The sequence below is a fragment of the Nerophis lumbriciformis genome, unplaced genomic scaffold (genome assembly GCF_033978685.3).
Source record: "Nerophis lumbriciformis unplaced genomic scaffold, RoL_Nlum_v2.1 HiC_scaffold_49, whole genome shotgun sequence".
Classification (NCBI taxonomy): domain Eukaryota; kingdom Metazoa; phylum Chordata; class Actinopteri; order Syngnathiformes; family Syngnathidae; genus Nerophis; species Nerophis lumbriciformis.
The window spans coordinates 45,001-57,673 of NW_027316591.1; the positions used below are offsets into that span (position 1 = coordinate 45,001).

General features: G+C 40.4%; 1 protein-coding gene across 1 annotated transcript; it reads left to right on the forward strand.

The window, feature by feature from the left end:
- The first annotated feature begins 9,084 nt into the window (after positions 1-9,084).
- Positions 9,085-12,313, forward strand: LOC133618975 (monocyte chemotactic protein 1B-like). Its single transcript, XM_061979833.2, has 3 exons — positions 9,085-9,204; positions 9,273-9,381; positions 11,930-12,313. Exons 1-3 carry the CDS (start codon positions 9,147-9,149, stop codon positions 12,072-12,074), a joined length of 312 nt encoding a protein of 103 aa, XP_061835817.2. The 5' UTR covers positions 9,085-9,146; the 3' UTR covers positions 12,075-12,313.
- The last annotated feature ends 360 nt before the right edge of the window (positions 12,314-12,673 follow it).

Genomic DNA, 12,673 nt, shown 5'->3' on the forward strand with positions numbered 1-12,673 from the left:
GGTTCGACTCCCGCCTTCGCAATTGTTGGAATAATTGTTTGTAAGTTATCACAAAAGAAACGTTGTATTATGAATGCTGTCTTTCGAGGCCTAACAAGAGGAAGAAGGCTCGTAAAACTCCACTGTGATTTCAACATGGACAGATGGCAGGATCTGCTCAACTTCCAGAGGAACTCTCTTTGAAGTGTTAAACGAACTCTCTCTGAAGTATTTCACAAACTCTCTTCCAACTATTTGGTAACCGAGGTCAACGCTATTTACGACCCGCTGCCCTCTTGAAGTCGCTGTGGTCAGGAGACGGGAGGGGTTATCCATTGTCCTCCAACACCTGCCCCAGCTGGATCCAGGAAGAGCCCAAGCCCGAGAAATCCTCTTCTTGGTCTTCAAAGCGACCGAAAACAATAACTGTTTTACATACTTCCCATTCCTGCTGTGACATGTGTTGGTGCGTGAACATTGAACATCTGAATAAATGAGGAGACGAAAACCTTCTTCGTCAGAGCGTGGTGCAGGACTGTGCAGAGAGTGCAGTGGCCATGTCTCTCCTCAATATTGAGTCCAAATTGAATTCTGTCTCTGTTTGATTCCTTGCCTTTTGTCTTGTTTAATAGATGTCCTGTGTTTGAACGTGACAGCCATCCTAGTCACTGCCGTTGTGTCCTTGGGCAAATACATGTTAAAACAGAAAATAAGCAGATAGTAACAGTAAATGAACAAGTGGATTAATAATCATTTTTTACAGTTTGTCCCTCATAATGTGTAGAAAATAATAGGTGTATAAATGACACAATATGTTACTGCAGACTAATTAGGAGTCTTTGTTTGTTTACTTACTACTAAAAGACAAGTTGACTATTTTATTTAAGGACTAAATGACAATAATAAACATATGTTTCATGTACACTAACATTTTTTGTTCAAATAAAGACAATAAGGCCTTTTTTTGTGGTCCCCTTTATTTAGAAAAGTACCGATAAGTACCAGGTACCGGTACCAAAATATTGGTATGGGGACAACACTACAATAAAGATAAAAATGAGGGAAGATGGAAACCACAGAACACAAACACCATCTTGCTCTTTCTTCTTCCTCTCGTCTTCTCTCAACTTGTGTTAGATTTCCCTCTCAGTGGCGAACGAATCAACAGTTTCTAGTACTTTCCTCGAGTTTCTCAATGAAAAGCTAACATTCCTGGCCGCTGAGAAGCAGAAGTGAGAGCCGCGAGGAGGAAGTAAGCGTTCCCTAGAAGTAAGGACACAGGTCCTTGAGTCATGGCAGTAAGATGCTTTTTTTTTTTTCCTTCAGAGGGCGGAGCGAGGCGGACATTTTGAAGGCACCTGCTGCGATGAGCGACAGGTGGGAAGGACATCAGCTCCACAGATGACTCACGGACCGCAGGCCTCACCAGAGATGGCGTACGGGGGGGTTTTGGTGACTCCTAAAAATAGCATCAGACTGTCAGCGTGGACGGAAACAATCCACGCCATATTTGCCCTCGGAACGCCCAAGTCCATATTTGCACTTCCTGTGTCTCGATACACTTGTAAAAAAATAAAAAATAAAATAAAAAAAACATGAATAAAACCCTCACACTGTGCCTGATCTACTGAAGGTGTGTGTGTTTTAAAACTGGTGCAAACTTGATAGCACACGCAAAACTGATCTACCAAACTTAAAGGGGAAGTGCGTTTTTTGGGGGGTTTTGCTTATTGTTCACAATCATTATGAAATACCAATGTTTTTGTTTTTTTATGCATTCTAAATATTAAATAAATGTGATCAAAAATCCGCTAACAATGGAGCCTATTATAGTCACATATGAAAGTTAGTAACATTCATAATAACATGTAATGTATACATGATGTAAGTATATATGTAGTATCTAGTAACATTCATAATAACATGTAATATATACATGATGTAAGTATATATGTATTATCTAGTAACATTCATAACAACATGTAATATATACATGATGTAAGTGTATATGTCATGTAGTAACATTCATAATAACATGTAATATATACATGATGTAAGTATATATGTCATGTAGAAACATTCATAATAACATGTAATATATACATGATGTAAGTATATATGTCATGTAGTAACATTCATAAAAACGTGTAATATGTACATGATGTAAGTATATATGTCATGTAGTAACATTCATAATAACATGTAATATATACATGATGTAAGTATATATGTCATGTAGTAACAATTACAATAACATTTGATATATACATGATGTAAGTATATATGTAGTATCTAGTAACATTCATAATAACATGTAATATATACATGATGTAAGTATATATGTCATGTAGTAACATTCATAATAACATGTAATATATACATGATGTAAGTATATATGTCATGTAGTAACATTCATAATAACATGTAATATATACATGATGTAAGTATATATGTAGTATCTAGTAACATTCATAACAACATGTAATATATACATGATGTAAGTATATATATAATTTAATGTAACTATTATCACTTTATACTTATGATGTTGACTTTTAGGGCGAGTTTATTTACCATCTATAAACCCCGTTTCCATATGAGTTGGGAAATTGTGTTAGATGTAAATATAAACGGAATACAATGATTTGCAAATCATTTTCAAGCCATATTCAGTTGAATATGCTACAAAGACAACATATTTGATGTTCAAACTCATAAACATTTATTTATTTGCAAATAATAATTAACATCACGTGACAAAGAAGTTGTGAAAGGTGGCAATAAATACTGATAAAGTTGAGGAATGCTCATCAAAGACTTATTTGGAACATCCCACAGGTGTGCAGGCTAATTGGGAACAGGTGGGTGCCATGATTGGGTATAAAAGTAGATTCCATGAAATGCTCAGTCATTCACAAACAAGGATGGGGCGAGGGTCACCACTTTGTCAACAAATGCCTGAGCAAATTGTTGAACAGTTTAAGAAAAACCTTTCTCAACCAGCTATTGCAAGGAATTTAGGGATTTCACCATCTACGCTCCGTAATATCATCAAAGGGTTCAGAGAATCTGGAGAAATCACTGCACGTAAGCAGCTAAGCCCGTGACCTTCCATCCCTCAGGCTGTACTGCATCAACAAGCCACATCGGCGTGTAAAGGATATCACCACATGGGCTCAGGAACACTTCAGAAACCCACTGTCAGTAACTACAAGTTGGTCGCTACATCTGTAAGTGCAAGTTAAAACTCTCCTATGCGAGGCGAAAACCGTTTATCAACAACACCCGGAAACGCCGTCGGCTTCGCTGGGCCTGAGCTCATCTAAGATGGACTGATACAAAGTGGAAAAGTGTTCTGTGGTCTGACGAGTCTACATTTCAAATTATTTTTGGAAACTGTGGACGTCGTGACCAAAGAGGAAAAGAACCATCCGGATTGTTCTAGGCGCAAAGTGTAAAAGGCAGCATGTGTGATGGTATGGGGGTGTATTAGTGCCCAAGACATGGGTAACTTACACATCTGTGAAGGCACCATTAATGCTGAAAGGTACATACAGCTTTTGGAGCAACATATGTTGCCATCCAAGCAACGTTACCATGGACGCCCCTGTTTATTTTATTGAAGCCACGTGTTACATCAACGTGGCTTCATAGTAAAAAAGTGCGGGTACTAGACTGGCCCGCCTGCAGTCCAGACCTGTCTCCCATTGAAAATGTGTGAAGCCTAAAATAGCACAAGGGAGACCCCCGGACTGTTGAACAACTTAAGCTGTACATCAAGCAAGTATGGGAAAGAATTCCACCTGAGAAGCTTCAAAAATGTGTCTCCTCAGTTCCCAAACCTTTACTGAGTGGTGTTAAAAGGAAAGGCCATGTAACACAGTGGTGAACATGCCCTTTCCCAACTACTTTGGCACGTGTTGCAGCCATGAAATTCTAAGTTAATTATTATTTGCAAAGTTTATGAGTTTGAACATCAAATATGTTGTCTTTGTAGCATATTCAACTGAATATGGGAATATGCAAATCATTTTATTCCGTTTATATTTACATCTAACACCATTTCCCAACTCATATGGAAACGGGGTTTGCAAAATGTATTTGCAGCATGGTGTGGCACAACTTGGAAAGTGCTAGAATGCTGCGACTGCATGCACTTCCTGTCACACAGGAAAGGTGAGGTGACCACACACACACACACACACACACACACACACACACTCACCAGGGGGCGTTTCAGTGGAACTTTGCTCCGAGCATCACTTCCTGTAAAGCACCACAAGTTTATTGGTCCACCACAAATTGTACAGAAATAATCAAACATGTCCTGGTTAAACACATTACACACACACACACACACACACACACACACACACACACACACACACACACACACACACACACACACACACACATGTAGAATAAATTGATAAGACTCAAATAAATGCAGGAACATAATTGTGCATGAACTAGGGTTGTCCTGATACCGATAATTTAGTACCAGTACCGATACCAAAATGTATTTTGATACTATTCGATACTTTTCTGTTATGGTTGGACTAAGGGGAGGTGACGGCAAACAGACACCAGGGGGCAGTATGTACAATTATTTATTATATATATATATTGTATATTCAATATATATATATATAATAACAAACAATACTAATATAAACTAAACTAATGAAATGGAGTGTGTGACAAAACCCTAGAGTGAGTGGTGTTAGACTATGTGTGTAGTTAGCTGTTGTGTATTACCGTTCTGTTGGATGAGGGAGCAGACAAGTCCAAAGAGGGCAAGGCAAAAGGGGTCCAAGAGGCAGGCAGATGATCCGGGGCGAGAGTGAGGCGTCAGAATCCAGGGGCGAGAGAAAGGTCCAGGAACGAAGGAGGCAGTCAGAGTCCAGTGGGAGATCCAGGCGAAAGTGAGACGCACAGCTCACTTTACAGGCGACGTAGGGTACTGCGGGGACACGGGGAGAAGACAAGGGACAAATCAAGGCACGGAGAGGAAACATGAATCGAGCATAAAGCTTGTTGCTTACGGTACACCATGAGAAAACTAAAGTTCCCGCGCCGATCCTTGGGTCCACTGGTCCTTTATTGAGCTTGCCCTCATCAGACCCAGGAGTGTAGATTGCCGGTGAGTGATTGCAGCTGGTGGCTGCTGCAGGGCGGGGACGTGCGCGGCGCGTCCCTGGATGTGCGCACCCGTTGGCGTGTCCCGAGGTGCGCACAGACGGATGAGCGGCGTTGGCAGGAGCCTGAGCCGTAACACTTTTCTAAATAAAGGGGACCACAACAAATGTCTTATTGTCTTTATTTGTACAAAAAATGTTAGTGTACATGAAACATATGTTTATTATTGTCATTTAGTCCTTAAATAAAATAGTCAACTTGTCTTTTAGTAGTAAGTAAACAAACAAAGACTCCTAATTAGTCTGCAGTAACATATTGTGTCATTTATACACCTATTATTTTGTACACTTTATGAGGGACAAACCGTAAAAAATGATTATTAATCTACTTGTTCATTTACTGTTAATATCTGCTTATTTTCTGTTTTAACATGTTCTATCTACACTTCTGTTAAAATGTAATAATCACTTATTCTTCTCTTCTTTGATACTTGACATTAATCTCCTTTCTAATGAGTTCAATTTTCTTATTAAAGAAATACATAAAGTCATCTGCCGAGTGGGTGGAGCTATTGGGAGGAGTCCCTTGTTGGGTTAGCGATGCTACTGTACTAAACAAAAATTTAGGATCGTTTTTGTTGAGGCGGATGAGATTTGACTAATATTTAGCTTTAGCTAAGGTAAGCATGCGTATATAGGTTATTAAACTATCACTCCATGCTTGATGGAAAACCTCAAGTTTAGTAGCGCGCCATTTGCATTCCAACTTTCTACATGATCATTTATGAGCTCTTGTTTCTTCTGTAAACCATGGGGTGCGCCTTTTAGAGGCCCTTTTTAGCTTTAGCGGTGCTATACTATCAATGGTTTCGTGCAGGGTGTCGTTAAAGTTGTTAGTGAGGTTATCAATAGAGCCGACATAATTAGGGAATGGTGCCATTACCGAAGGCAGTAGGTCAGCAAGAGTCATCGTTGTGGCAGCATTAATGTTGCGGCTGCTATAGCAGTTATTATTATTATTAGCTTGTTGACAATGAGTCAGAACTTCACATTTTATAAAGGTAATGATCGGACATTACTTTAGTATATGGGATTATCATAACTTTGGAGGTGGTGACACCCCTGACAAGCACTAGATCTATCGTGTTACCGTGGCGATGTGTGGGTTCATTTATTATTTGTGTAAGACCACAGCTATCAATTATAGTCTGGAGCGCCACGCACTGAGGGTCCGATGGGGTATTCATATGGATATTAAAGTCCCCCATTATGATTATATTGTCTGCGTGCGTCACTAGATCAGCAACAAACTCTGAGAATTCGCTGATAAAGTCCGAGTAGGGCCCTGGGGGGCGGTAGATAACAGCCAGGTAGAGAGGCAGCGGTGTGACAGACCTCATAGTAAGCACCTCAAACGATTTATATTTAATATTTTGGTTAGGGGTAAGGTTAAAGTTTTCATTGTATATTACTGCGACCCCCCAACCCCTTTTAAGGGGACGGGCAATATGTGCATTCGTATAGTTAGGAGGAGATGCACAATGATCTTATGTTTAAGGGAAGTGAAGTGAAGTGAATTATATTTATATAGCGCTTTTTCTCTAGTGACTCAAAGCGCTTTACATTGTGAAACCCAATATCTAGGTTCCATTTAAACCAGTGTGGGTGGCACTGGGAGCAGGTGGGTAAAGTGTCTTGCCCAAGGACACAACGGCAGGGACTAGGATGGCAGAAGCGGGGATCGAACCTGGAACCCTCAAGTTGCTGGCACGGCCACTCTACCAACCGAGCTATACCGCCCCTAAAAAAAAAAAAAGCCCATATTATAGGTATTGGGTTGTTATGACAAGTTTTTATTTAAATTCATCCGTAGTAGCAATATTAATAATGTTGCGTTTATTATGCATAGTGCACTTTAAATAGTTTCAACCTTATCTAGGAATTGATATGACGGGAATTATCAGATTGTTTGCTTGGTGCTGCGAGAAACTGAACGCATCATAATTTGCCACCTCAGTAGAATGCATGTGTACCTCTGACACAGTCACAACAGAAAAAAACATTATGTGAGTTGTGTATTATTCTACGAGAAATGCTATGCTATGCATATGGATTGGCAGACTGGGGTGGTGGTTCCTCTCTTTAAGAAGGGGAACCGGAGGGTGTGTTCTAACTATCGTGGGATCACACTCCTCAGCCTTCCCGGTAAGGTCTATTCAGGTGTACTGGAGAGGAGGCTACGCCGGATAGTCGAACCTCGGATTCAGGAGGAACAGTGTGGTTTTCGTCCTGGTCGTGGAACTTTGGACCAGCTCTATACTCTCGGCAGGGTCCTTGAGGGTGCATGGGAGTTTGCCCAACCAGTCTACATGTGTTTTGTGGACTTGGAGAAGGCATTCGACCGTGTCCCTCGGGAAGTCCTGTGGGGAGTGCTCAGAGAGTACGGGGTATCGGACTGTCTGATTGTGGCAGTCCGCTCCCTGTATGATCAGTGTCAGAGCTTGGTCCGCATTGCCGGTAGTAAGTCGGACACGTTTCCAGTGAGGGTTGGACTCCGCCAAGGCTGCCCTTTGTCACCGATTCTGTTCATAACTTTTATGGACAGAATTTCTAGGCGCAGTCAAGGCGTTGAGGGGATCTGGTTTGGTGGCTGCAGGATTAGGTCTCTGCTTTTTGCAGATGATGTGGTCCTGATGGCTTCATCTGGCCAGGATCTTCAGCTCTCACTGGATCGGTTCGCAGCTGAGTGTGAAGCGACTGGGATGAGAATCAGCACCTCCAAGTCCGAGTCCATGGTTCTCGCCCGGAAAAGGGGGGAGTGCCATCTCCGGGTTGGGGAGGAGATCTTGCCCCAAGTGGAGGAGTTCAAGTACCTCGGAGTCTTGTTCACGAGTGGGGGAAGAGTGGATCGTGAGATCGACAGGCGGATCGGGGCGGCGTCTTCAGTAATGCGGACGCTGTATCGATCCGTTGTGGTGAAGAAGGAGCTGAGCCGGAAGGCAAAGCTCTCAATTTACCGGTCGATCTACGTTCCCATCCTCACCTATGGTCATGAGCTTTGGGTTATGACCGAAAGGACAAGATCACGGGTACAAGCGGCCGAAATGAGTTTCCTCCGCCGGGTGGCGGGGCTCTCCCTTAGAGATAGGGTGAGAAGCTCTGCCATCCGGGAGGAGCTCAAAGTAAAGCCGCTGCTCCTCCACATCGAGAGGAGCCAGATGAGGTGGTTCGGGCATCTGGTCAGGATGCCACCCGAACGCCTCCCTAGGGAGGTGTTTAGGGCACGTCCGACCGGTAGGAGGCCGCGGGGAAGACACAGGACACGTTGGGAAGACTATGTCTCCCGGCTGGCCTGGGAACGCCTCGGGGTCCCACAGGAAGAGCTGGACGAAGTGGCTGGGGAGAGGGAAGTCTGGGCTTCCCTGCTTAGGCTGCTGCCCCCGCGACCCGACCTCGGATAAGCGGAAGAAGACGGATGGATGGATGGAAATGCTATGCGTGCAGGGATTATCCAGCCTGGCGCTGGCTAGTTCTAGCTTAACTGACTCCTCACCCGGACTAGCAGACTCTGTAATTGCCTGTGACCGGGCTTGCTCTAGTGTAGTTAGTCAAGTGTGACTTAAACAGTAGTCTATGTTCCTTGACAGGATGATGGCACCTTCCTGGTTAGGGTGAAGGCCGTCTCTCATCAGCAAGCAAGCCCCAGAAAGAGGGCCAATTATCAATAAACGTTAGTCCCTGTTGTCTACAGAAGCTAGCCGGCCACTTGTTAAGCAAGACTAATCTGCTATATCTCTCATCATTGCCTCTCGCAGTCCAAATAAGATATTGTAGTTCGGGTGGTGCAGGAAAGTAGGCCACTCAGCAGTGAAAAGAGGTCAACGGCTGTGTGGCTTTCTTCCGTGGGAGGAAAAAGCCGTGAATATTTCCAGTATTGCAAGTATTCTTCACGTGTGAGTGACATCCACTCAGAGTGGGCTTTAAAGACACAAACATCCACTTCACACCTGATGATCTCCCACACCTGCCATGGCAGCGCTCAGCTTGTTCTCCCTTTTCTTGCTGGCCGTCATGGTCTCAGCTGGAGGTTAGTGTCGTGTCCACAGTGTTGGCCTTTGACGTGATGTCTTATTTGATGTCTTTTTTTTTAACCAGGTAGACCAGCGGATTGTTGCCGCAGGATCAGGGACACTCAAGTCCACCAGGACCTGCTGACCAAGTACTACGTGCAAAGGCCGCCCTCTTGTTCTCTGCATGCTGTGGTGTGAGTCACTTTTCTTTCTTGTTCGGGGGGAACTGAGGTGATTGTTTTTTTTTTCAAAGACAAAAGCCAAAAGCAGTGAAGTTGTCACGTTGTGTAAATGGTATTTCATGTTCACACTGAGAAATGTTGTTATTTTTTTTGCAAATATTCATGAAATTAGAATATAATGGCAGCAACACATTGCAAAAAAGGGCATTTTTACCAGTGTGTTGCATGGCCTTTCCTTTTAACAACACTCAGTAAAGGTTTGGGAACTAAGGAGACACATTTTTGAAGTGGAATTCTTTCCCATTCTTGCTTGATGTACAGCTTAAGTTGTTCAACAGTCTCCCTTCTCATATTTTAGCCTTCACACATTTTCAATGTCTGGACTACAGGCAGGCCAGTCTAGTACCCACACTCTTTTACTATGATCTGTATATATTTATATATATATATATATATATATATATATATATATATATATATATATATATATATATATATATATATATACATATATGTATATTTCTATATATGCGCATCTATGTATAAATGTATATATATATATATATATATATATATATATATATATATATATATATATATATATATATATATGTATAATATTTTATCGGTATATATATTTGTGTCCATCTCGCACAGAACTAAATCCAGCTCCAAATTCTTCGTAACCTCAAGTAATACTCCGGCTCATCGGTTCTGTGCCAGAGCTCATAACCTAACTCGTACGTCCAATCAAGTTTCTCCGATGAAATTAAGTGAAGTCAAACAATTCCCCCAAAACTCCTTCACTGTAACATACTTTGTAACAAGAAACTCTAACTGCAACATACTTTTTAACAAGAAACTCTAACTGCAACATACTTTTTAACAAGAAACTCTAACTGCAACATACTTTTTAACAAGAAACTCTAACTGCAACATACTTTTTAACAAGAAACTCTAACTGCAACATACTTTTTAACAAGAAACTCTTACTGCAACATACTTTTTAACAAGAAACTCTACCTGTAACATACTTTTTAACAAGAAACTCTAACTGCAACATACTTTTTAACAAGAAACTCTACCTGTAACCTATTTTTTAACAAGAAACTCTAACTGCAACATACTTTTTAACAAGAAACTCTAACTGCAACATACTTTTTAAAAAGAAACTCTACCTGTAACATACTTTTTAACAAGAAACTCTAACTGCAACATACTTTTTAACAAGAACTCTAACTGTAACATACTTTTTAACAAGAAACTCTAACTGTAACATACTTTTTAACAAGAAACTCTAACTGCAACATACTTTTTAACAAGAAACTCTAACTGTAACCTACTTTTTAACAAGAAACTCTAACTGTAACATACTTTTTAACAAGAAACTCTAACTGTAACTTGCTTTTTAACAAGAAACTCTAACTGTAACATACTTTTTAACAAGAAACTCTAACTGCAACATACCTTTTAACAAGAACTCTAACTGTAACATACTTTTTAACAAGAAACTCTAACTGTAACATACTTTTTAACAAGAAACTCTAACTTCAACATACTTTTTAACAAGATACACTTTCTGCAACATACTTTTTAACATAAACTCTACCTGTAACATACTTTTTAACAAGAAACTCTAACTGCAACATACTTTTTAACAAGAAACTCTAACTGTAACATACTTTTTAACAAGAAACTCTAACTGTAACATACTTTTTAACAAGGAACTCTAACTGCAACATACTTTTTAACAAGAAACTCTAACTGTAACATACTTTTTTAACAAGAAACTCTAACTGCAACATACTTTTTAACAAGAAACTCTAACTGCAACAAACTTTTTAACAAGAAACTCTAACTGTAACATACTTTTTAATAAGAAACTCTACCTGTAACATACTTTTTAACAAGAAACTCTAACTGCAACATACTTTTTAACAAAAAACTCTAACTGCAACATACTTTTTAACAAGAAACACTTTCTGCAACATACTTTTTAACAAGAAACTCTACCTGTAACATACTTTTTAACAAGAAACCTTAACTGCAACATACTTTTTAACAAGAAACTCTAACTGCAACATATTTTTTAACAAGAAACTCTAACTGCAACATACTTTTTAACAAGAAACTCTAACTGCAACATACTTTTTAACAAGAAAACCTGATTTCTAGATTGTATCAAAAAACAAGAGCAGTGTTTCCATAACAATCCTGGACAGCATTGACCTTGTAGAGCAGACTTCTTCTTCGGCATATTGCTGCGAGCTCCTTTTTCCGTCAAACACACCATCAGCAGCTTATCCATTCTCTTCTCGGAATGATTCCCGTGCACTCGGCTGGCTTTATGGACTCATTTTAATTCAGTGTGGCGCAGACGACAATTAAGATTTCAAGTTTTAAGACGTTTCCCAAATGTAAAGGTTTTCTAAATGTGTGGAACATAGTGTTGAGTAAATGCTATTCTAGACTACTCAAACAACAACTCTTAGGTTTTTCCACATTTCTTTATTTCTCAGTTGCTGGTTCGTTCTGTTGATTGTTTGGTGATTTCTGGCAGGTTCACCACACGGCGAGGCAAGAGAATCTGTGCTGACCCTGACAAGTTGTGGACGAAGACCAGCATGGCACACCTGGATAGACACAAGTGTCATGGCCAACATTTCACCAAGCGAAAGGAGGACCCGGTTTTTCATCGACTGTAGTAATTTGCTATGGACAATTTTGTACTGCGTGTGTTTGAATTGGGGCTGTCAAATTTAACGAGATGACTCTTGCGATTAATCAAAAATAGTGCCTCGTTAATCACGTATCTACTCAGATTAATCGTGCTAATTATTGGGAGCGCACATTCTCCTTTACATTAATCATGTGTGGTTCCCTGGAATGTGAGGAATGAGAAATACTGGGGTCCTTTTCCCGCTGATTTATACAATGCAAGTGAGCGATAACCTGTGATTAATCATGATTAATCCAAATTCAGAAGTGTCTGATTATGTCTGATTAAAGAGTGAGAAGAAATACTGGGGTCTTTTTCCCGCTGATTTATACAATGCAAGTGAGCGATAACCTGTGATTAATCATGATTAATCCAAATTCAGAAGTGTGATTTTGTCTGATTAAAGAGTGAGAAGAAATACTGGGGTCTTTTTCCCGCTGATTTATACAATGCAAGTCAGAATCAGAATCAGAATCAGAATCAGAATAGTTTTTATTGCCGTTGTTTGAGAACGGGTTCACAACCCTAGGAATTTCACATGAATCATGTGTGGCTCCCTGGAATGTGAGGAATGAGAAATACTGG

Bases quoted from the DNA above. Each gene is read 5' to 3' on its own strand.
- LOC133618975 (XM_061979833.2), top strand. From the start codon at position 9,147: ATGGCAGCGCTCAGCTTGTTCTCCCTTTTCTTGCTGGCCGTCATGGTC. The intron at 9,205-9,272 runs GTTAGTGTCGTG...TTTTTTAACCAG, and splicing joins CGTCATGGTCTCAGCTGGAG to GTAGACCAGCGGATTGTTGC. The intron at 9,382-11,929 runs GTGAGTCACTTT...GATTTCTGGCAG, and splicing joins TGTTCTCTGCATGCTGTGGT to GTTCACCACACGGCGAGGCA.